This window comes from Neofelis nebulosa, chromosome 1 (assembly GCF_028018385.1).
Source record: "Neofelis nebulosa isolate mNeoNeb1 chromosome 1, mNeoNeb1.pri, whole genome shotgun sequence".
NCBI lineage: Eukaryota > Metazoa > Chordata > Mammalia > Carnivora > Felidae > Neofelis > Neofelis nebulosa.
Genome location: NC_080782.1, coordinates 68587150 through 68612427, shown reverse-complemented (window position 1 = coordinate 68612427; position 25278 = coordinate 68587150). Strand labels below are relative to the sequence as shown.

The window sequence follows — 25278 nt, the reverse complement described above, 5'->3', positions numbered from 1 at the left end:
ACAGCAAAACCAAATGAAGAGTTGGGTGGGATTCTGGGTAATTTGGGGAGAGGTCTTTCCAGACCAAAAAATACGAAGGAGATTATTTCAGATTTGAAAGTACCATTTTTACTGTTTTTTTTCTCTTCTGAGCCCCCCCCCCCAAACATTTATGTCTTCTTTAATTTTTTCATGTTCTGAGTGCCTACTGTGGCTTGAGTACTCAGATTTTAAGGCTACCAAGATTAAAACAGAGGCAGAAACAGTCCCTGTCCATCCTGCCCTTCGGCAACTTGCTGTATAGGAGATACCCAAGTGACTGGACACTGCAAGGAAGTGGCGGTAAGCCATGCAGGCAGGTGTGCTACCAAAGCACCCTGAGGGACCACAACCCAACAAGCCTAGGGGGAGAGGAGCTCCTGGGGAGAAAAAGTGCTGCACATCCTCCCTTTGGAGGCTGGAATTTACTAGATTTTAGCCCTTAATCCCTGTCCCTCATTTTTTGAAAAAAAGAATAAAGTCTTCACCCACTGAAGCAACTGTAGGCTTCTGCAGCAAGGGGAAGACTACAATGTAGTCTTATTTCTCCAGAAGTTAGGCCTTGTAAGAATTCAGGCAAAACTAATCCTATCTTCCTCCATTATCCAGCACATAATGGCTCCCAAGGACTGAGGATCTTCAGCAACCTAGAAGGCTGGAGAAGCAGGAACAGATGTGTCCAGTGACTTCCACAGACCGGTGCTCCTGGATGCTCCTGTGGCTCATCTACCTCAAGCTGGGTGGCCCCTCTCTGCTGAGGACTGTTAGTGTATGAATCCCCTAATTACTCAGTAATGTGGCTTGGATCAAGTAAGTCAAAATTATTTTTCTCTATTATGCACAGATATGCTTTTCTACAAAGAAAGTGCTTGGGAAGGACAAATATGCTTAAAGTACCCTTCACATATGAAGAGAGGAAAGAGATTAACAGAAGACCTGAATCTCAGGATTCATTGTGCCAACCTCCTGGAGGATGCCTCAGTGGAGGCAAGGCCAATGACCTGGATGGGCCTTCTAAGAAAAAGGGAGGCATTGTTGACCTCATTGAAGAACTTGCCTAGTCTTGTCACTCTGGTTGATGTCACCAGTATCAAGGACTTCCAGATGGCTGAATGGGACAGAAATAATGAAAACACTATACTCTCTTTACCCCTTCCATTATCATGTCTTACCCTCAGCTGCTCGGACGAATTACGCCCTGAGCTTCTCAGTAAAGGATGTCGAGAGTTACACTACTGCTGTTGGTAAGGTGACAGTGTGGCAGTGTGGTAGGGTTGCGTTGAGGCGGTATGGTGCAGGGGCTGTGCTAGGGGGGTGGTTGAGTGGTAGGTGGTGGTGGGGAGGTAGTCTGGTGAGATGGGGTGTGTGTGTGTCGTAAGTAAAGCTCCAGTACACTAGCTCACCTCCATCCCAGCTCTATAAGACAGCACAAGTGTAGCTAGAGCATGGCCAGAATCATTTTGTTCACCCACTTTCCTACTAGTGGTTTCACTCTGCACCGGCAGAAGTTCTCTGAAAGACTAAAAGTGATTTAGAACGGTTTTCTCTTAATGCAAACTGCCAGTTGACACAATCTCTTCAAGTTCTGCCTGTCAGTAAAAGGGAACTGCTGAAACCATTTAGTGTAAGTAAGAATTTCTCAAACATTAAAAAGTCAATAAGATCTGGGAAGGCCTCACCATTTGTCAATTACACTTATGAAACTTTTAAATGGAAATTTTATTTTCAGTGCACTTTTTCTTTCTTAATTGCAAAATCAACAGGTCAGTGGTAAAAAGTACAGTCCTCCTCCTTAAGGTCAAATTGATATTTACCTTAACAGGAAAGTCCAAAGGTATCTACTCTAAAAACTGTTGCTGTTGGAAATGGTGCTAAAATCCAAAATGTAAATTTGACAGATTTTCTTAAGGCAGAAAATTGTCATACCTAAGATGTCAGAACAATGAAAGCATGTTTGTAGAAAATATTTTTAGACCTAAAAATTAGAAGAAAGAAAAATAATACTTTTTTACATTCCTTCTGTTTTGTTTCTTGGGGAATTTCATCAGACATTTGGGCACTATTACCAGACAAAAGTGTCATCATCTTCTACCTTTAAGGTATTTTTCAGTTTAATCACCATACAGGAATTTATCTACCCAAGTATGGAACAAATTGAAAACCTGTAAAATGTACATTGGATAAATTGATTCCACGATTCTTATATGATATATATAAGAACCTTATATATATATATATATATATATATGTATATATATATATATATATACGTATATATATGTATATGTATATATATATATATACGTATATATATGTATATGTATATATATATATATACGTATATATATGTATATGTATATATATATATATATATATACGTATATATATGTATATATACACACACACACACATATATACATATACACACATATTAGTATATTTTATTTCCAAAGTTATAACAGTATCATGTCAATGGATTATTATTGTAGACTAGATGGATATTAAAAAAGACACGGATTTTTTTTAATTGCCTTGAAATTGAAAAAAAAATTAACAAAATGGTAGGTAGGGATCTTACCTTAGGAAGCCTTCCCTCCATTTCCTTATTTGGAAATGGTTCTTGACTGACCCAGACAGAGAGCTCTGGGTAATAAACCTACAGAGACATAAAAGCACACACATTCAAATTAAAAACAGCATCCACTCTGAAACCACACAGGATCAACTTCATGAGCTCAGTCTCCCTCAGTGTCACTTATTTCCTGATGGCAACTTGGAGCACTGGGGAAGCCCATTCACCTCTTTCAGACTGTTGTGTGCTTCCAAATGTATACTGCACTCAGGAGAGTTCTGGCTCAGTGTCTCCCAGGACTAAGTCCCAACAGAACAAAGATGTCAATCAGTGTTACCTTTAGCATGCTAAATGGCAGCCTTATGACATGACTGGCTGAGCAAACTAAGGTACTGGGGAGGCCTAACTTTCAAAGCAACCTATGATAAATATGCTTGCAAAACTCCGTGAGATAAATGTGCCACACACCCATAAAACACTGTTAGGGGTTATTCTGATAATTGATTATAAAGTTCAACATTATGCACAAAGCATGAGGGCAGGAACAAGCGGCCTGCATTCTCCCCAGGTCCATGTGGCCCCTGGCAACACTGTCCCGTGCCTGAAAGTAGCGAAGTGTCCAAGAGAGAGGCAGGGAGATGGGCAGCATCGCCATGAATGACTCAGAGAATAGCAGCTGATGAATCTGGGGGTGGGGGCAGAGCTGGGACAAGGTGGAGAGCGTGAGTCAAACTGAGTAATTCTTCTCTAAATATACAGAGGGTATTATCATAAGAAGGTTGCTGACCAGCTGTTCTCCATCTCTGGGAAAGACAGGAGTAGGGGGTTAGGAATTAAATTACAACATGGATTTAGGTCAGCTATAAGGAAGGACTTGGCATAAGAATTGTTAAATTACTGAAAGAATTTAAAGAAGAAAAACTGTGAAATTTCCTTCAAGAAATTTAGAAACAGAATCTAACAGCCATCTGCCAGAGTTAATTCACATTTGATATAGCCTGGCTTGAAGGGAGGGGAGAGGACGGGAGAAAATTAGATAAGATTCCCTCCAGATCTGATTCACTAAATGCTCTAAATAAGCCTCACATTTAATAAATAATATTGAGAAGCACATCTCACTACTAGGTTAACACGCAGAGGTAACATCTTTGGTTTTGGAAGCAGAGATGTGGTAGCCTAGTCACTGGGCTAAGTGTAATGTTTTCAGTGTCCCAGGTAATCCGCTTGGTCAGGGGGCCTGAGGTAGGAGCAGTGGATGGCTGTGTTGATTCTTTGGGGGTAGTTTAACAGTACCCATCTTTGCCACACTCCAGGAACGTTTATGGCACATCCCAGTTAGTTTTGCATATATCACCCTAATATATCCTGACAATAAACCTGTAAATAGGTCTTCTCATTTCAGAGATGAGAAAACAAAAACTCAAAAAGGTCACCCACTTGCCCAAAGCCACAAGTGAGTGGCGGATAGGACATGAACTAAAACTAGATTTCCAGATTCTAAACATCAGTTCTTCCCACTACCCCGATGCCCTCAAATCACCCCAGAATGCAAATTGCCTATCACCTCTCTTGTATCTTAAATATTTGAGAGCTCATCCTGGAAGAACTGGACCTATTTTCGTACTCGGGACAGGTCTGCTTTCTGGGCCACGTGGTTCCCCCAACCTGAACCTCCTTTCTTTTGTTCAGCTTTCCCCTCCTGTGCTCAGATCCTTCTGGGAGAATTCTACCACCTGCCTCATTTGGGACAGACAAGTCACCCCTGACACTCCCTCTAACCGGGAATGGGGGAAGACCACAAAATTGCAATCTAAAATATATAAGCTTTTTTTAGGGCTTAAAACAATGTCACAGCATACAAAGTACCAATTAGTGCTTAATTTAAGGAGGTTCCCAACTGGAATCAACTGTAGATTCACTTAATATAAATATAAAATGATTACATTTTTACATTACTACCTTTAAAAACAGGCTTTAAGTACAATTTCAAATATTACACATATAGCGAGAAATGAAGTTCCATTGCAAACCAAAAATGTTGACACAAATACATGTAAAAACTTAGGCACACGGACACGATGAGAAGTAACATCAAGTAAATGTTATGTCTCTTTTCTTGAGCTTTTCTGTGACATTCCATTTTAACAAAATGACACTGCTTCAGCATTTAACTTCCCAGGTTCAAAGCATCACTATGAAAGCCCCTCAAGTCCAATCTGCAGGGATAAATAGCTTGCCTCATAAATCATTTTGCTTGTTACTTTTACAATTTGTTTTTTCTAAGAACTTTCCTATTTTTTTTAAATAAAAACAATGATTTTTTTTTTTTTTTTTTGCCAAAGAACTCAGGAACATGAGTATCTGATAGTAAAACCCACAACTAAGGAAACTTCCTCCCCTAACCCAAATTTGTCCTTTTGAAACATATTTAATTTAGCCATGAATTGACCAAGGGCATTTTTTAGTGTTTGAATCGTAAAGTAATCATTGTATTCTTTAGGAAAAAGAAATGTCACTTTGGCCTTGTGGTAAATTCTTCCAGTCTCCTTGAGACTCAGAACTTTAAGCCAAAAATGGCAGGGATAGAGAAATCTTAGTTACATTCTTAAAACTTGCTTGGTTGGTCTCTAAGAACTCAGCATACCCTTGGCTATAGCATCTAAAGTGGATGTTTAACCTTTTTTGGATTTGGAGAAAGTTGGTAGATTACTGGAAATATACTACCTACATTACAGCTTGGTTCTTTTTCATACTGGTGGTGTTTTGAGACTCTAAAACAAAGGACTTAAGGGAAAAGATCTAGGACGACCATTACCCTTGCTTTCAAATACCTCAGAATGCCTTTGCCTATGCATGCATTCACTTCAAGTATGGGAAGCACCTGCAGTGTGCCAGGACACTGCTAGATTCTAGAGACTGCAAGAAGAGAGATACAGTTCCTGCCTCTTAGGAGCGCAAATCTAGTTGTGCCGGCGGTGGGGGGTGGGCGGGCTTGATGACAGACCTTCTAAAAAGATCATTTTATAGAAGGGTGTTCTATGGGCCAAATTGTGCATCCCTCACATACAAAATTCCTGTCAGAAACCTACCCCCCAGTTGGAATGTGGGTATGTTTGGAGATAGGGTTTTTAAAGAGGCAGTTAAGTTAAAATGAGTTCATCAGGGTGGGTCCTAACCCAATAAAACTGGTGTCTTTATCAGGAGGAAATGAGGACACGGACACACATAGAGGAAAGACCACGTGAGGACACAGGGAGATGATGACCATCGACAAGCCAAGGAAACAGCCTCAGAATAAACCAGCCTTGCCGACAGGTTGACCTCAGAGTTCCAGACTCCAGAACTGTGGGAAAACAAACGTACTCTGTCTTGACAGCCCTAGCAAATTAATAGTGTGCTTTAAGTGCAATTAACAAAAACGTATAGGTTATGTCAAATACAATAGTTGTTGGAACCGGTCTCCACAGGCTAAAGAAACAAAACCAACACTCAGCAAACCATCCAGTTGTGCTGTCATCAGAGGAAATGGGGATGGCAGTGAGCAGATCTGGGAGGGCGTCCAACGGTTACCAGACGCAAGCCAAGGAAGATAGTAGGTTCAGGGTAAGGATGTAATGAGGTCCATGTGGGAAAGCACCCAAAGGCCAGGAGGTCTCACTGCAGCTCTCAGTGGCCATAATAGCAATAGCACAAATGCAACCCCACAGGCTGCTGTACCCAGTCTTTTACCTGGTTCTGAATATCAGGTGCTGGTAATATATGGGTCAGAAAACAGGTAAGTTGATCTGTCTTCCTGAACTCCATCTGTCCCTGCTGGACCCTAACCCTGTTCATTCTTTTTGGTCCTGGTCAACTGATGCTCCAAAGGTGGACACATGGCTTCAACTCATTCTATTCATTCAGTTTTCTGAATTCAAGTTCATGTTTTTCATGAAGGCCAATTAATCGAATTTTTTCTTTTTTAAACTTCATTGAGTTCTCTGTTGTTGGTAGTGGTTTACATCTCAGAAATGTAAGCGTTCTGAGTAATACACATGGCAGTACAAAACTATTGTTTTATTAAACAAGTAAACCAAAGTTTGCCATAATCTTCCCAATAGAAGACTGCATTCTTTTATCAAGAAGATACATATTCTTTTAAATTATTCTATATATTCCATATATAAAATAGTTGTTTGCTCTTGCTCAAGCAAAATCCTCAAAACCCTCTGGAATACTATTCTTCCAGAAGTCAGGAATCAGAGAAACAAACCATATCCTCAACAATTAAGAAAACCTGAGTGTTTGAGAAAATACAGAGGCAAGGAAAATTTTACTGTTAAAAGTTTTGCTTGAATTCTGGGAAAGGCTGAGTGTTCATGCTTGTCACTGAATATATTAATTATTACTTGGTATCCAGATTAGAAAAATAAAATGTGGGGGGAGTCAGAGACAACTCCTGCAAGGTCCTAAAACCACACAAACTAGATTATCATTTAAATTCTTTAAACCTCTCCTAAGCTTTTCATTTAAAATCTTGCAGCATGTTTTCCAATAGTATGGTCCACACACAGAATCAAACAAATTGACATGTTTCCTGGTTCTAAATTTGTATTTTCCTCTCTTCACTTCTCTCTTTAGCAGTAGCTCTTTGAAGAAAATGACCCTCAGAGGAAGGTTCATGGCCATTCCAGAGCCAGAACATCACATATGTATATGGAGCTTACTTATTAATTGGTTAACATACCTTCTTAGCAACCTGCTATGAAGATGTTGCATGGCTTGGTTGTTAATGACCACAATTATTCTATCCTTGGTGGAGTTCTGTGTGCTTAAGGAATGCACACACATGGCCCTTTTATGACTTAACAAGGACAGGTGCCCACCCCCTGCAATTAGGAAAACAGACCAGGGCAGCAGGTGTCCAACCTGCATAATTAATTCTTCAAACGGCAAAGTAGCATATTTTGTAATCTCTGCCAACTAAACAGTATGTGTGTGTGTCTGTGTGTGTACATGTTCTGTTCCGACTAATTGGCTGGGAGGTCATGAAAGCGGGTACTGTATTACAAGGAGAATTTATATGCATATACATGTACTTCATTTCTGCAGATACCTTTTGAAGTGGTGCTGTTAAGAATCTCCCTCAAAAGCTAGTCTGCTCCCAGGTGTTGCTGGCCATGTGAGAGGGCAGGATGTAAACTGAAACCATAAATGAGTTACAAGGATCATTTTCTCTGAACAGCATTACATCAAAGATCAGATGGTGCCAAAAGATGATGCACTCAGCTCCCTCTCTCTAGAGGCCTAGTCTTAGCGATCCGCCTAACCCTGCGAGTGCTGTCTGGAGATGGAGCACACCATGGAGGAAATGCCCTGCAACCAGAAGACAGATAAAAAGACAGAACACTGGGCCATTCAGATAACATATGTCACCTGTGCGCACTCTGGAAAGCAGAGTAAGTGTTAGTTGGTGCCCAAGTTGGCAAACATTCTTGTTTGGGAACTAAATGAAACATGCAGCCACCTAAATGCCACACACACACACACACACACACACACACACACACACAAGCTGGCTGCGGTAACAATGGGTAATTACAGAGAAAGCATTGCAAACACCTGACTATTGCACTCAGCCATAAGTGCCGTCCTGCTAGAAAGGAAACCAGGACCTTTTAGGGCACTGCTGTATTACAGCACCTGCTGACACTCTCAGCTCTTCTGTGGCCCGACAAGTTCTCAACCTATAGAAACAGGGGTAGAGGAGACAACGGGCTCTCAAGAAGATGATGAGAGCTCACACTGGCTAAGCCCACTGGCATGAGCTTTGCTTTGGGTGCGTGTGTCCACTATGGGCACGGAAAACGTCCACGTTTTATTCCCATGCAGCGTGTTACTACCTGTTACAGGCAGGCGAGAGATTTAGAATTCTTTACTTTGTGAGTTGGGGTGTCTGAGACAAGCTGTGTAGACTTTCATAGTAGAATTCTTTAAATTCACTCTGCTCGTCATGAAGCCATCTTGAGAGGCCGCTGATGAATATGTGGGAACCTGACAGCTGTGGAATTTTATTTCTAGATTTCAAGGAGGCAGAGAAAGGAAAAGGAAATCTCGCTGGCAACAAAACGAAAGTGTTTACATGTGAAATTAATCGTCAGCGCAAAGAGCTTTCCCAGTCACTCTGTTCCACAATATAATATGCTGCTTGTTTAGCTGCTGAGTCTTTAAAATTTTGATTTCTAAGAATAATAGCAAAGAGTTTCGAGGGGAGCCACGAATCAAGTCGGGAGCAAGCCACAAAAGGTTAACACAATGATCCAACTTTGCTTTGCCACCACTATCTGAGACTGTTGTGTGATTTTTCAGGCTTTGATGGTGCCTGGTTTAAGGCAGGCTGCAGCGGCAGCTGGCTAATTTGAGCGTGGTGAACACCGAGGTCAGCTGCAAACGTGTGTTGCGCAAACTCCTCCTCTCACCCCTGCCTCATTCCTTTCCAACAGGAACATGCTCAGCACAAAGCAATCCACCTAAAGACTCCATAAATCCAAAAAAGGGAGTTACTGATCGAGGAATTCTCAGATTTCTGCCAAGGCACCCTCCCCTGGGCTGGAGGTCAGCCTGGTACAGTAATCCGAGCCAAACTGTGGACTGGACTCAAGGAATTAAGTTGAATGCTTCAAATCTTGACTTTTAATGGACGATTTTTCTTTTCGGTGATGAAGACAAAACAAAGTACAAACAGCTGATAACAGCCCAAAGTAAACCAGAAGAATAAGTACGAGAACAAAGCTTGGACACAAATCTCATAAGGGATATCTAAGGAGAGATTTTTCCAAACAAAGGGAAAAAATAAAGCAGCTTTTTAAAGCTCTGGTTTGAGATTAAGCAGTTTGTGAATGAACAATAAGAAAGTAAAGGCCACAAAACAAGATATTTGCTCTTTTCAGCAGAAAAAAAAAATACTGGCCTTTGTTAACTAGCAGCAAAACAAAAAAAAAGGGGGGGCCCCTCAGGCATTTAAGCACAGCATAAGTTTTTCCTTGACCCCATGACCTCAACAAATATGTTAATAAAATCTTTTACCTCCCTGGAGTGGAACCAGACTAAATATTTACTTAACACATTGGGTTTCTAAGTCTGGACCACCTTATTCCTTCATACAAATTGGGATTTACTTGTAATTAAGAAATTAGAAACACTATATTTTGCAATGTTTCTCCTACTTTTAAGATGAAAGATGAGAAGGGAGGGGAAGAAGAAAAAGAAGGAAGGCCCTGGGGGTGGGGGCAGAAAGGGAGAAAAAGAAGAAAACTATACTGCGCTCACTATGACAAAGGGCACTTGTGAATTTCTGCATGGTATTTTCTGTCACAAATGAGGGTAATGCTGCTGATATGCTTTCCAATATCAGACATCTGGAGCTAGCAGGACTTTTTCCAAGCACATTCCAAGGTTAATAGGAAACATCTCGTCTTGCTTTTATTAGCTGGTTTAAGTAATGTTAGGTATGCTGAGTTTCACCTTCAAATAACTATAAGAAGTCTGATTTCTACACACCAAGAATGCCATTTTTTTCTTTCCTCTTGTCCCAAAGTATGTGCTACTCACGAAAACCTTATGAAAATTTTCACCAACATAAAAGTCCTCCAAAATCAGTTTCTTTTGTTAAAGGCTTCAAAGACTAGTATTTTTTTTTTTTATCTAGACCTAAGAATTTTGGACTTTTCTTGCTCTAGGTGGATGATGAGATAGCCAGTTGCTTTTGAGGAGTTTGTGGAAATATCAAAGCATTCCTTTTGCTGACAAGTTCAAGACTGAATTTTCCAGAAAGTGTGCATTTTGTCCCCAAGTGCTCATTCCCAAAGAAATCACTCACTCTTCCCATCGGTGTGCCCTCTTCTACTGGCAGCTGCAAATCCTCCAGCCCAAGCCACTCTGCAGCTCCACGCTTGCCCCACACTGCCTTGGTCATTTAAAGACTGCTACCTCTTCAACAGTATCATAACAGATCACCAAATTTGGAGGGAAAAAGTCATTTCTATTGCAAGAGGCTATAATTAAAAGTAGTTTAAATCAGATGCTAGCTGATTGTCTTATAAGTTTGGCTTTTAAAAAAGGAAAAATACAGTCAGATCTGTACCCACATGCTGTAAGTGCTCAGGTCATAGAGAGGCCACTAAGAAGTTTCCATCACCTGTCCTCTGCGAAAACTGGCAAAAAACTAAAAGTACCAGAGGATAAGAGTAAGATTAGGATGGATGTGCCCCCGTGCACCACCTGGAATTTCAACCTCACTGGCAGGAGGCATGGTCTGATTTAGGAGGGATGAGGGCTCAGTCAGGCAGTACTGTGGGAAGCAAACAAGACCCAAAGGGGCAGCCACCCACCCAAATTGATGTAGGGTTTCAGGGCTGGGAGTCACCGAAGACACACATACATCAAGAGGGTGAAGGTAACTGCAAAAGGAAGAGGAATGCCAACTTGGGAGGCAAAATTACCTCACTTATATTCTAATGGACATGAAAAAGGTAGTATTAGAAACTCAAGGGGTGCCTGGGTGGCTCAGTAGGTTGAGAGTCCAACTTCAGCCCAGGTCATGATCTCAAGGTTTGTGAGTTCGAGTCCTGCATCGGTCTCTGTGCTAACAGCTTAGAGCCTGCAGCCTGTTTCGGATTCTGTGTCGTCTTCTCTCTCGGCCCCTCCCCAACTCATGCTCTGTCTCTCTCTCTCTCTCAAAAATAAACATTACCAAAAAAATTAAAACAAAGAAACTCAGGCCTTGATTCTAAGTCCTGACTACATTCTCCAACAACACAATACTCTGACCTCATGTTTTTGTTTTCCCACCCCCCCCCCCTCATTCTCTCTTCCCTTGTAAACCAATCATTAAAACTTGACTTCTCCAAAGGAAGAGAACTATGAACAATACACAGGAGTTGCTGGAACCCACACAGGGAGAGTATGTAAATCTGGAGACCCCAGTTTTCTGTGGAAATGCACACGCGGGTTCACTATAATGTCTTTAGGCATGTTTCCCAGGTGTGCTTATTTAATCCTCGGTGTGGTTCCAAGGATGAAATTTACCAATACATCACAGTGCCGCAACAGGTTGAAGCACACGCGTAAGGGGATCTGGACTGGCTGCCATTTCCATCATCCTCATCATTTTACAGATGAGAATACTGAGGGAGACACATCAGGGAGCCTGCCCACAGAACCCAGCAGTAGAGAAGGCAGGATGCAAACCCAGCCTCTCCTCTCATAGAATACTGTCTGTCGACAGACATGGACCTCCTCTGCCAGTTCCCCAGGGCCACCTCGAGTGCCGACATAAGCTCCCCCGAGTGCCGGGGCCGGTTTTCAATACCCCAAGTACAGGAGGCGCTGAGCATCTCTGCTTAGTGCCCTAATGCTGAATTTCTGACACCTACTATCAAGAGGCATTTTCTCAAAAATATTTGTTGCTCTGCTGCCTGTGTTGCCCTTCAAAAATAACTTACCTAAAAACCAATTAGCACTGTCTGAGGGCAGAGAGGGTTTGCTCTCCAGTATCCATGTGTTGCCACAGTCCTTGAGGAAAGACTGCTTTTAGACCAGCAACTCTGGCTTGGTTATGTTAAGACTTTGGATCTAATTAAACCCAAGCTACACTGGTCATCACACTTTTGTCTTTTTTCAATTTTCCGTGGAAGGAAATGTTTAGAACAAAACAAGTATCTAGCAATGGCTGCAGCTAATTACAAAGGGCATTTACTGAGAAACCAAATTGTTTTAATATGACCCCCAAATGAACTCTCAACCAACTTCGCAGAGGGCCTAGCAATGCACAGTCTAATTCAGAAGATCTTTCTTTCATCAAATGTATCTGAAATCATGTTCACCGTAACTTTGCTTTCCAATATTTCAATTTAAAAACAAACTGCTTAAAGGAGAATTAGAACCTTATCTTTATCAATGATCTTCAAATATACAAACCATATATAGTTGACCCTTTAACAACATGGGATTCAGAGGCACCAACAGCTTGTGCAAAAATCTGTGTGCAATTTTTAACCCCCCCCCAAACTTAACAGCCATAATTAACACATTTCATATGTCATATGTACTATATGCTGTATTCTCGCAATAAAGGAAGCTAGAGAAAAGGAAATGTTATTAAGAAAATCACAAGGAAAATACATTTACTGTCCTGTATCTATAAAAAAATCTGCATGTAAGTGGACCAGCACAGTTCAAACCTGTGTTGTTCAAGGTCAACTCTACTACATAAAAATATGAAATCATCCTAGTGGAGGAAGAAAAGTAACACTCATTAGCCCAGAGAGACTGTGTATAAACTACTAAGAATGGTAATTCAAGAAAGAGAAACAAATTTAACCTGACTCCGTTTGGAAACATTTAATTAATGCAGAAGAAATGCAGATATTCCTAAAGTCAGAAAAATGGAAAAACAGAGACGGGGTAACAAGCCAATTAGCTATTATCATCATGAAGGCACTAAATAGCAAATAACAAAGCAGGTGATCCTCAGATTACACTGATGCAATGTATTCCATCCCACTCAAAAATACAGCGTCCCTCTGGCTTTGTCTAAACAGTGTAAGAACAGCTGATAAAAATTCACAATAATCAGATGAATTGCTCTAGGATGCCAAAGAACAAATTTAATTGAATCCCTGATTGAATTGATTGTGACAGTGTAGACAGTTAAGCTTCATATAATAAAATTAAAACTTTAAAAGCAGTCATCATGAAAAAAAAAGGAAAAAGAATATGCTTAATAAAGATGAAAAGATGTGGAGACTTGGCTCCCAGACCTTGATAACAAGATCAGAACAATTTAAGATTCTATTATCAAGAAGTAAGCAAAATATGCAAGGGCCTGGGGCATTTCATGATGTATGATTAGACCCAAGTCTCCACAGGGCAGCATGAAATGGACACTCAGTTATGGTCCAGAGCATCCAGGCTTCAGAAACAGTCAAATCCACTTAAGGAAGGATCAAAATTATGAACATGAGGAGGACTCAAAGAAGATGTGGGCAGAATTTCTGATGCTGTATTAACTGAATTGGTTGGGTATATAATCTCAATTATCCAACCAATTAATCAAAAAATATTTGCTGTGTCCTTAATTTGGTGAGGTAGTCACTATTTGGTAGGTAGCTTTCAATCCTATAGAATGAACATCTTGCCAAGAGTACATCCCATTACTTTGGGCTGCAAGTGCCAAAGCAGCAAGCACATTTCTTCAAAAGAGTTTTTTTTTTTTTTTCCCTTGGAACTAAGCCATCAAATCCTGGGGTGTCTGTGCAGGAAAGGACTGGACTTGTAATTAAGTCATGTTTTCAAAACTGAATTCTCTGAACCATACAACAACTGGAAGTCCCTGATAGTGCATGTTTCAAAGAGTGGTTCCTTTCCCTGCCCACTCTTCATTCCTTCAGCCAGCATTCACCGAGTCCCCCACAATGCAGCAGGCACTGGGCTAAGTGTTCAACCATGTGCTGCCAAACCCACACAGCACACTGACAGGCTAAGATTCAGCAAATGCCTGGCAAAACAAGAACAGACTTTCAGATCATGATCCCAGTAAGCCTTCTGGGTAACTTTCACTACCATCATTTAATGAAGGGCATGAAACAGTACTTCTTGGAAAAGTACTTAGTAGCAATCCCTTACTTGGGTCATGTTTATTACTATCTTAGTAAGTTTTATCCATCTGACTACCAACTCTAGCTTTTCCTTGACAGTTCTGAATGTCGGTTGCCTAAGATGCAGTATCTTCTCCTAATTTCTCTTCTTTCCTGTCCAAGAACAGGTTTTCCATCCGACACTGACTTTATCCAACAAAAGCGTCCTCAAAATGCCTGGACCCACTTTAAACACAACAACTTTTGTAGATTTCTCCCTGTTCAGCTACCAGACTGCAGTACTTTTCCCCGCTGGAATTGTATCAAACGCAGTTCAGACAGGAAGGCTGTTACCTGCCCCAGTAATCAAAGGACAGTGGCTTGTGATGGTGATCTGAGTACCGGTTGGAGTGGAGAAGGGAGAGGAGCTAGAACTGGACAACCACACCAGAACTTCTGTGCACATTATGAATCTCCCTCTTGTTTTAATTACTTTTTGGTAGGAGTCTTTGGCTCATATTATTACTGGCAATGACTGCTGAGCTATTCTCCCTTTCTTTCCAATCAATGGCTCTGGTTCCCGATTTCAGCTTAAAAGGGGCAAACAGACCTTCCTTTCATTGGCCACGTTCTCTTATGTATCTTCTCTTTCTCCTTTTCAAACACGAGTCCCATTTGTATTTTTGTCTATGAAAGTAAGGATGAATGCTGAACAAGCACAGCCTAAAGTCAAGGGCTTCAAAACATCTCCAGCTAGATAATCCTAACACTTTTAAGGCACAACGTTAAAATGGGAGCCACTCGAAGGTAATAATAGGCCATGATTATATTTATGAAGATTTCATTACCTTGTGAAACCAAAGCTGATTATGCTTTACCATCATGACCGCCTCAGTCAGGTTGCTGAGACACAAACTGTGGACCTGCTAGAAAAACAGCATTAATAACCCAGCACATAATGGCTCTCCACAGCAATGCTGCAGATGAGACGGGTGACTCTACCCTGAGAGGAGATTCCTCTTTCAGCAGGCCATTCCAAGTGAACTTTTTGGACTCTTTTAGGACCTCTTCCGTCAAGAAGTATAAAAGAAAGGAGCACCAAATGTAGGAGTTGTTCCTGTACTGTGTGTAGGTTTCACTTAGCTATCCCCCTACCACCGAGCTACCTTTAATGATTATTGTGAGGGGCTTTTCAGTAGTAAATTCAAAATCTACCTGTGCTCATCTCATTTCCTGGGCCATAAATTTTATAACCTGAGCTGTCACAATTCTGCAGAGTATTCGGCTGTTACTAGCTATAAATCTCAAGGTGAGTCGCCTGGTTCTGCCCAGAAATAACAGATCTCCATGTTTCCCCAACTACTGACTCATTCATTTATTCCACAGACATTTATTGATCACTAAGGATGTGCCAGATCCTGGATAGGTACTGAAGCAACAATCAGACTGGTTCAGAGACATGGGATCTGTTCCAACGTCCCATTAGGACATGTCAATGAAAGTTAGGGTTTCCTTCCACTGTGCAGAAAGAGAATGCCAGTCAACTTCACTAGCTGTTCTAGAGTTCCCTCTCAGTGATGAAACTTTTCCACATCTGAATTCACCATCATGACTAGAGAGGAAAAGGAAACAAAACAAAACAAAACACAAGGCATCACAGTCTCAACTACCAAAGAGAGAGGTGATGATGCCCATGTACTAGTAGCCAGTGTTCTTGTTTCAAGTTTACAGACTTGGAGGATAGAAAAACAGATGGGCAGAAATAACCCAGCCAATAAGTAGAATGTTGTGTGATGACTGTACAGAGAAAGCATGAGATTATTCCTACTGGATATGCAGGGGTGAATTTTGTAGAGGAGCTGTTATTTAAACTCAGTCTTGAAGAATGGCTTTATTCTGTCAGAAGGAGCCTTCTTTCTAGGATTGAGTAAGCAAAGGCACAGAGGGACTCCTGGGGTATGTTTAGAGTCACAAGTGCCTGGTTCCTCTAGGAAAATATATTCCATTGTGGCCAGAAATAAGATTCATTTACATGGTTCCTGACATGACTGCCCACTGACAGAAACTAAATTTATGAAGGTCTAAACACAGAAATTAAAAAATAAATTATTTAAAAGTATGAGGTGAAAGTAGGCATAAAGAATTCAAGGAATGACATTTACCTATGTTATTTTTACCAAGAGAATCAGGTAAGTCCAGCCTCATCTGAAGGGACTAAAAGAGTTAGTGAAGTCATTTCACATTGAAAATCTTGAAGCTGATGTATTCTAAGCTACGAGTCTAGGCTGTAACCAGAAGAAATTCAAGGAAAATCCTTCTCAGTCTTGGCTTTCCCCAACTTCTGTGTGTCATGTGATGAGATTCCCTTCAAATGGTCACTAGACTATTGACCAACTTAGTAACAGCCTGTAGGCCTCAAACTGTAAACAATTTTATGATGATGATGTCAGTGTTGGCTTGAATTTTGAGTAAGTATGTCTGACTAATCAGGAAGAAGTGGAAAGAGGGAACCAACCGGGTACATGTGGTTACAACTGATTAGCACGTGGCTCCACCCAGTTAGCCTCATGAAAGGAAGTGTGGTGCCTCCTCTCAGGCAGCAGCAACGCCCTCTCCGGCCACATGGGCGCTAATGAATCTGCTGTAATTGGCCAGTGGAAGTGGTGCTACCTTCTCAATAGAAACAGGTTAACAGTGCTCCCTTCTTCTTTCCCAATTCCTTGTAGCTAGGGGCCAGCCTTCTCTCCACCACTCCACCCCAGCCTGAGGACAGGGAGATGCAACAACAAAATAAGCTATCATCTAGCCAGGAGTATATAGAAGTGTGTGTTCTTTTCTGTTGGGCACAATCAAAAGGCAAAGAAGCAGACACGTTGGAACCCAAGTGATGGCCTGGGGCCAACTCTAAGATGCTGGCTTGGTGGCTTCCTATAGCTTAGCACATCAAGTCCTTGGCTTCTAGATCTAGTTTGTGAGGTCTGTGCTTGATGGCACAGAGGCCCTAAACAGGACAGTCTCTACTGTGTACAAATGCATCGTGCTTACTCTTGCAAGCATATGTTTCTAATGTATTCCCTTCATCTGGAATACGCTTCTCTCCCATCTAAATCTATCCAAATAGTCTTAGTTCTTCATTCACTTAATAATTATTAAGGACTAGTGTTAAGCCCTAGGGATAAAAGCTTAAGAAGGCATGACACCTGCTGTCAAGGAGCAAATAGTCCACTCCTAGGTTTTCAGTTGAGTGCCAACTCCAACCAATTATTAACGGAACTCTATACTGAGGATTCTGAAATCCGATTCAGGCTGAATAATAATAATGGGTATATCAAGCTTGATTAGCAATGTCTGCCACATGGGTAGCAGGAGTTCGTGATGGCATGCATGCCATATACTTGCCATTTCTGGATCTGGCTTAATTTCTACCTCCTTAAAAAAAAATTTCCCCTACAATCCCTATTCCCCAGTGTTCAATAGTATCATTCTTCTGCATCTTAGAATTTAGAACTAGATTCTATTGCATTACATTAAATTTGTCACACATGTTAGCCTTCTTTCCACAACTAAAATCTAAGCTGACTGAGGGCACAGGTCAAGTGTGCATCTTCTGCAATGCAAAGAACCAAGCACAAATAAAATGCTCAAAAAATACTTGTTCAGTTGACAAGGGAATAGGTGCACAATCTCACCAAGAACTTTTCTCATTTTCTTCAGTACTCTCTAGTCACGGCACCTTTGTGTTCTCGAGGTCATTTTCATAATATCACAGAATCTGATTATAAAGTGGGGGATTTAAAGTTCCAGTACTGGGATCAAAGCTCCTCCTGGATCCTGGAGGGGATTTTTATGGCTACAGGAAAACTTACTGTTAGCTCTAAGTTACCACAGCTGGATCAAACCTAGCGTATCACCAGGTTGATCAGAGTGTGGCTCCAAAGCTGGTAAATGTGAGCAATTGCAAGCCACTCTCTTTTGGCAAGTGGCTTTCTGGACTAACCACAATTTTTTTCTCTTGTTAGTAAATAATAGAAAATGACTGACTGTGAAAACTAAAATTACATTCACTTCAACTTCCTAGCTCTTAAGAAGAAGGTAAGGGTACAAGTTACTTCCAGATCACCAAAACTAAACACGATTAAGTCTTAAGGATGAATTTTTAAAAGTCCAACCCAATATTTATTGAACTTCTCACATGTATTTAAAACTTTATTAAGTGCTCTATGTGAAATTTATAAACCCTCTGGGAGCCTGCAATTTATTTGGTTAATGAAAGAAATGAGTATGATCCAACCAACCAATAACGCAGGAGAGTATAATCTAGTGTTACACCCAGGTTAACACCATGTCATGGCTACTAATAACTGAATTGATATTTAGAATTTAGTTGAGAGCCATGTTAATGCTTAAATCCCAAACCATTAGAGCTGCTAAACCATTAGCTGCTGCTAATCATGCCCTCACAGATCAATTTCAGGGTCACTGCTATTTTTTAAACCAGTAAGATAGAAATCTTTGAAGCTGTCCCTACCTGCAAAATAGGTCTAGAAATACCCATTTCAGATAAATTTAGACCCAATAAATGGTATTTTTAGCAACCATGATTTCTACAGATGTGGGCTGAGATTTATGGTTAATCTGTTTTCCAGTTCAAAGCAAAGGAGCAGTTTAAAATTGGAATCTTTTAATATATCGTGATCAACCAAGATGACATAGTCCAAGTACATTCAATACATTTTCCTCTGGTATATTCAAATTGGATTTGCGGATATGATTTCCTTATCCCTAGTCTTTTCCCGTAGAACAAAGGAATTACACAGATAATTCAGGCAAATCCTTCCCACTCCTACATCACTCCAGGAACATTCTGAATAACCAAGATGAATCAGATGAAATCAAGCTTTTTGTTTTGTTTTAAGCGTAATTATTCTGATAACTATGTCAGTGCTCCATTTCACTTTAGCTGTGAGGATAAGACCTTAGGAGACTTTTCAGCCAGGAACAGCACTAAGGAAAAACATGTGGAAGACCAAGGGAGCCGGTATTTCACCCCAGGGCTCCCCATCCCCAGTGTGGATGAATACTTAACGTATAACGCTTGTAATCTAGAGGTTCCTCATCTAATTTAGTGAAGTATTCACATTTTAGAAGTTTATTTTTCTACTTCAGAAGTACTCATTTCAGGATTTCAAATAAAATGAATGTCTTTAGTATTTTATGATGATCTGCTTTACATACAAGTTTTTAAGAATTCCATCAGGTTAAAATAGAGTGAGACTCTAAATAACCCTTTATTCAAAGATTTCTGCTCAAATGCTTCTACCTGAATTATCTATATAACTCAAGATGAAGCTGGGCTGGGGTTAAAGCCGGATAGATTATCCCTACTGTCCTAATTCCCCAAACAATCCCCAATTTCCCCCTTACAGTGCGCTGGAAGGCCTTGTGTAAAATAGCACCAGATAAAATTACCCTCCTAGGTACTCTTCAGCAACTCCACAATCAATTGAGCAACCTATAAATTTACATTCCAAAGCCCAATGGCACAGCGACCAATAGTACCTCATTCCTCCTCAATCTTTGTCTTTCTCTTTTAAATAAGAAAACCTTATGTTAATGGGGAGATTATTGAAAGAGTCTCCTTGTAAGCCATGAATGCCACTTCACAGACTGTACAAAAAGCAGAGCTCTATGAACAGTACAATAGAGTCAACTCATCTTTGTGAAAAGCTCAGCATCAGCCTTACAGAGAACTTAAATAGTTCCAATTCCTAGATCTCTATTAAAACATAATGAGTCCATGCTTATGCCACTGTGAGTCCATGCACACACATACGCAAAGGCAAGTTTACTGCACAGAGGGTAGTCATTGTAAATCAGGACTTAACCTTGACATTGGATTACATTATTTTTTCAAGCTACTCAAGATCATCTGCTCATTCTGAAGTATTTTCTTCTCATTGATGTATCTGAAGCAAGTACCTTTAAAATAAAACACCTAAATACCAAAAACCCATACAAAATATATCTGAGATATTCAAATTTAGCAAAAAGCCAAATATAAATTAAATACTGAAAATCTCTGCAGACTTGCAATATCTTGTTAATTGCAATAATAAATAAATAAATAAATAAATAAATAAATAAATAAAATAAAATAAAATAAAATAAAATAAAATAAAATAAAATAAAACAGGCAACTGGAAAAAAATGCACATGTACCAGATAACCTAAAAAGTTTGGGAAGGAGTTATTGAAAAAACACTCTGGTCAACTAAGACACAGCAAAGTAAACTCAAAATTGCACCTTTGACAGTACTCCTGAGTTGTATAACAATATATTTTAACTATGTAAATGGTGCCCCCAGAATTGCCCTCAGAGAGTCCCCTACACAGAATACACTGTGATCAGTGCCTGGGAGAGTTAACAAAGTGGTTGTATTCTTCTGGTAATGCAAAGACACTCTAGGAGTCTTGAGTGTCTTGAAATTATTGTTGTGAAACATCATCATTTTAGGGTATATGTAAAATGTCTAGATACTGAATTGTTCTGTTTTGAATTCTGAAGTCTACCTGTAATTTTGTACCCTGGAATGAGCTGATTATAAATTTGTATTTGGCATAAGCCCTTAACTAAACCAGATAAATACACTGAAATTAGATCCTCTTTAGTGTTTTAAATTATGTAAACGGAAATACATGTTTAACAGAAAAGGCATGTTCATATATTTTGCAGAGGTGGCCAGGTATTAAATCTGCTGCTTCCCTAGAAGAAGTTTCCATTGTATGCAGGCTAAGTCTTCATGTAAGCTAGTTACAGAGATCAGCAAAGTAATTCCAGTTCTAATCAAGGAAAGAAAATAACTCCATTTTGCCAAAAAGGATAAAAGGAGGTATAAGATGCCTCTAATAAGTTTTTTAAAGAATATAATGAAACTTTTTTTTTAACATTAATAGGTGCAGAAACTTTGAAGGGCTCAGGCTTCCCAGAATAAGCAAATTGTTAGAAAGTTACTTGGAATCACCCACAGACAATAACTGTCGGTGGTTTCATTTCAGGCAATGGGCTTGTGCCAAAAGGGACTGACATCTTGATGAAAGGGTCACCAAAAAGTTGTGAGAATTTTTCCATGAGTAAAAATCCTTCCAAGAACAACACACTGTGATTTCTCATTCTGCCACCATACATAAAGGACAACTGTAAGAAATTAACAACATGTAATAATAATTCAGATTTACTCTTCTGCACTCAAATTGTTCCAACTTTCATTCTCGGCTTTGGCACACACGCTTGCCTTTCACGAAGCTCATTCCACTCACTAATACAGAAACACGGTATTTACTCTTTGAGCCTGACCTATAGTCAGTTTTTGACCTACAGTCAGGTCTGCCAGTTTTGACAGAGTCAGTGGTCAAATTTATGTTTAACCAAACTGGTCACCTGACATATTACAGCATATGTGAACCTTCGTGGTCTGTCCACCTATGGTGGCACAGAAGGTAAGACTCTGGATAAAAAGCGACAAGACAAAGTGATGCAGCCAGTCTCAGTAAGAGAAAAATAAACAAAAATACTGTGCAGTGGTTTATTACCATCCTAGCACTCTAGGACAGTGGCTAATTGGAACTTAATAGGAAGTTGGGAACCATTTGCACAAAACCTGCTGATCAGTTTACTTTTCTGTTCATCCCTTTTGCCCATCCACCTCAAGTTCCTTAATTTGGTCACTATCTGCTAAGTCCGAGCAAGAGCTACTTTCCACAAGGCTTTGCCACCCACCTGTTGAACGGACAGGTGAGGCACACACAAAAAACAGAGAGCTTACTTGCTAATAGGATTCAAACTGAACTCATTTAATTGCTCTGATTCATTCTTCTCCCTGGAAGCTTATACTTGGGTTGTTCTCAAAGAAAACACCAAGTATATCGGATTTAATTTTGATTCATTAAATTCCACCCTCGATTAAAAAAAAAATAAAACCTAAAACTAAATTTGGAAATCACACATTCTGAGTGGCAGAAAGGTGTTTTAAACAGTGTAGACATCTGCAGTAGGACATGTACTTAAAAGTTGCCTGACATTTCGATTATTTTCTTCGCAGTCCAATCTTATTTCCAAGGAGGAAATTTTTCATGGGAGATCAGTATACTTATTCAGCTGTTTTTAATGTGTATTTCATCTGTTTCGCTCTTTCCACAGTCATCCAAAATGAAACTGCCTTCTGTATCACAATGCTTGTCACAAATAGTCACCCTTTCATTCAGAGGTAATGTGCTTGACTTCTGAAACGGAGCAGATGCCTCTGAGAAGTGAAGTTATACATCAACAAAAAGTATCAACACTAATTACATCTGAGATACAATAGGCAGGGTATATGAAGGTAAAAAAAAGTCCAAGCTCTTCACATATATTGCTCTTAAGGAGAGCAGACTGTCCAGGTGTTTGATGAGCGGGACATGGACCCCTACTCTGAGGGTGACTTCTGGCGAGCTCTAAAATAGGACCCATTGCTTTGTTTGAGCCCTACGACTGCCACCTCCCTCCATGCATGTCACAACACACCGCTCTTCTTAAAGAACAGAACCGTTTCTGTTGTTCAAGTTAAATAAATCTTTGCTTCTGAAAGAGGAATTTCAGGTTCTGTTCAAAATGACTGCAAATCAAAAAGATCTAATTCACCACATCCAATTCATATCAATTGCTGCACTGCAAAGCTCCCACATGCCGGACGGAGAAAGACCCCTTTAAAGGTCAAATGGGGTAGGAACAATAAGGGGTTGAGGCGGGATGAAGGCGTGTGGTTGATATTTATATGAAATCAAGACACGAGAACCTACTGAGAATTGCCTCTGATGACCCATTCTTACCATTTTGAGAATCGTAACAGTCTTGGCCTTGCACCCTCCCTCTCTTCAGTCCAGGGAGATCAACCTGCAAAATATGTTTAAATACAGAAGACAAATCGCCTCACCGCAGGTCAGGAAATGAAAAATGCCGGTTTAGAGGTTACAGACAAATAACCATTTTCTGTGGTTAAGATAAGTTACATGCAAATTATTGTAACCACTGGGGCTTCTCAGAGAGCTTTCCAAGGGTCTATAGGCTTAAATAGGGGACAAAGAAATTCCTGGTACCTGGCTCTGCAGAGTCCTGGTCTATTCTTAGTGTTTGGTTCCTCTTTAAATTGCGGGAGTTCAAAAGGTTTAGTAACTTAAAAGTAGAACCAAGCGATAAAAATAGATTGTTTTCTGGCTGCTCTTTGTTCCCAGACATACTACTGGCAGTATATTTGCAATCAAGACAGCAGAATAGGAATCAGCCTTCCACCGTGTAGTGTAATGCCTCAGAGTGGGTATTTTTGGAAATGGCACTGCATTACATAACCTTCCGTGTCTTAAAAAAAAAAAAAGAAAAAACTACACTGAGGGGGGGGGGGGAAGTCAGGAATACACACCATTATGCCCTTCTCTTTATACCAAATAAACATTAATGTACATGCTGCAGTGATTTTCCTCTCCACCTTTATGTCGTCAGAACACGGTTCTTTTGTTAACATAAGTTATGGCAAAAATTAAGATGAATGGAAAAACTAAAAGTTCTCCAACAGGGTATCATAAGCTCTTAGAGTTTTCCTATAATGTTATTATAGATACACATAAATGCAAATCAGATTGTTATCATCATCATCCAGCAAAAAGCAGTCATGTATTTTTAAACCCTCCCTCCCCCAAAGTTCAACTGCTTTATAAGAAAATGCAGAAAAAGTGTTGCAAGATCGAATGCCTGAGAAGACCCTTGGCGGCGGCAGCAGCGCTGAGAGAGTAATAAAGTGTATGGATGGAGGGATACAAATTCATTTAATAAAGGGGGTGGGGGTGCATGCACCAAAGTGCATCTAATGCAAAGAAACAAACCAATCCCTAAGAATGCTATATGAGCAAGAAGAACAAAAATTAACCATACCAACAAGCAAAAAACCCCACCCCTTCCCAAAAGAATTCTCCCTCTTAACTTGTGCATTAAAAAAAAAAAAAAAAAAAAAAAAGCTCAAGTTAAATTCCAGCCTTAATGCACCAGGACCAAAATGCCAGAATTTCTTCAAGGTACACGCTTCAGCTCTTTAAAATTTAGAGGGAAGAAGCATGAACTCTGCAGGGTTGAAGGGTCCAGCTAAGAGCAATGGCAAGAAACCGACACAAAAGAGAAAGCAGCGCTCCCGGCCGGGGATGGGAAGGCATATACTTACAGACAAAAGCCCCGCTCCCTGTTCACTCTCTCCTCTCTACACCTGAAACACAAATGTGGATGAAAAAGGGCATCATGCTAGAAAGACAGCTGGGAGGGGGAGGGGGAGGGAAGGGGGAGGGGACAGGGGTGGAGGAAGAGGAGAGAGGAGGGGGAAGGGAAACAAAACCCAGACCGGCTTCACTTCCAAGAAGTACGGCCGTGGAAAAAGGAGGGGAAGGTCTCCCTGCCTCGCGCGCTCTCTCTCCAAGAGAGAGAGAGAGAGAGAGAGAGAGAGAGAGAGAGTGTGTGTGTGTGTGTGTGTCTTTCTCTAAGAGTCTCAGTCTCTCTCTCTCCTCTCTCTCTCTCTCTCCCGCTCTCCGCTGCCAGTGTGCTAGTGAACAATGAGCTAATTCTGATGGGGCTGGCGCTGCGCCAGCGCCCCAGCCTTGCTGCCACTGTGCGGCCGCAGCGGAGCCAGACTGCTTACTCTGCAGGAATCGGCGACTCGGGGCCCCGTCGGCGAGCGGCCAGCAAGCGCGCCCCGGCACCCCGCACCCGAGCACCCCGCCGCCCCTACTGCTCCTGCCGGGCCCCTGGGGGACAAAAGGGCCCGCAGACCGGCGCGCCGCCCCGGCCCCGCCCCGGAGCACGGCGCACACACACCCCGGCCCAGCCTCTCCCGCCCCCCGGAGGGCTTCTCCGCCTCGACGTGCGGTTGCTTTTCAGACAAATAAGGAGGCGGAGGAGGCGGTTTGGGGGCGCGCCAGGCGTGAAGGCGGCCAGGGCGCTGCACAGCCCGGCAGGCCGCCAGGCCGCGGGGAGAGGCGGCGCGGCCCGTACTGTAATAA

General features: G+C 41.0%; 1 protein-coding gene and 1 long non-coding RNA gene across 7 annotated transcripts in view; one reads left to right on the top strand and one right to left on the bottom strand.

Moving 5' to 3' along the window:
- Positions 1–11302, top strand: part of LOC131509411 (uncharacterized) — a 56429-nt gene extending 45127 nt beyond the window's left edge. For 2 of the 6 annotated variants that reach the window (XR_009260492.1, XR_009260484.1), the window contains 3 exons: positions 628–1262; positions 5792–6193; positions 7682–8112. This is a non-coding gene — a long non-coding RNA (uncharacterized LOC131509411). Of the gene's footprint in view, positions 1–381; positions 1263–5791; positions 6194–7681; positions 8113–8650 lie in introns of those variants that run through there. The other 4 variants (XR_009260481.1, XR_009260490.1, XR_009260488.1 and 1 more) reach the window with 4 other exon arrangements.
- Positions 1–24699, bottom strand: part of NREP (neuronal regeneration related protein) — a 28264-nt gene extending 3565 nt beyond the window's left edge. The window contains exons 1-3 of the mRNA XM_058725099.1: positions 24450–24699; positions 23071–23134; positions 2597–2674 (exon numbers count right to left, since the gene is read on the bottom strand). Of these exons, the coding sequence (XP_058581082.1) occupies positions 2597–2674; positions 23071–23073 (81 nt within the window). The 5' untranslated portion in view covers positions 23074–23134; positions 24450–24699. The remainder of the gene's footprint in view (positions 1–2596; positions 2675–23070; positions 23135–24449) is intronic.
- Positions 24700–25278: the final 579 nt, after the last annotated feature.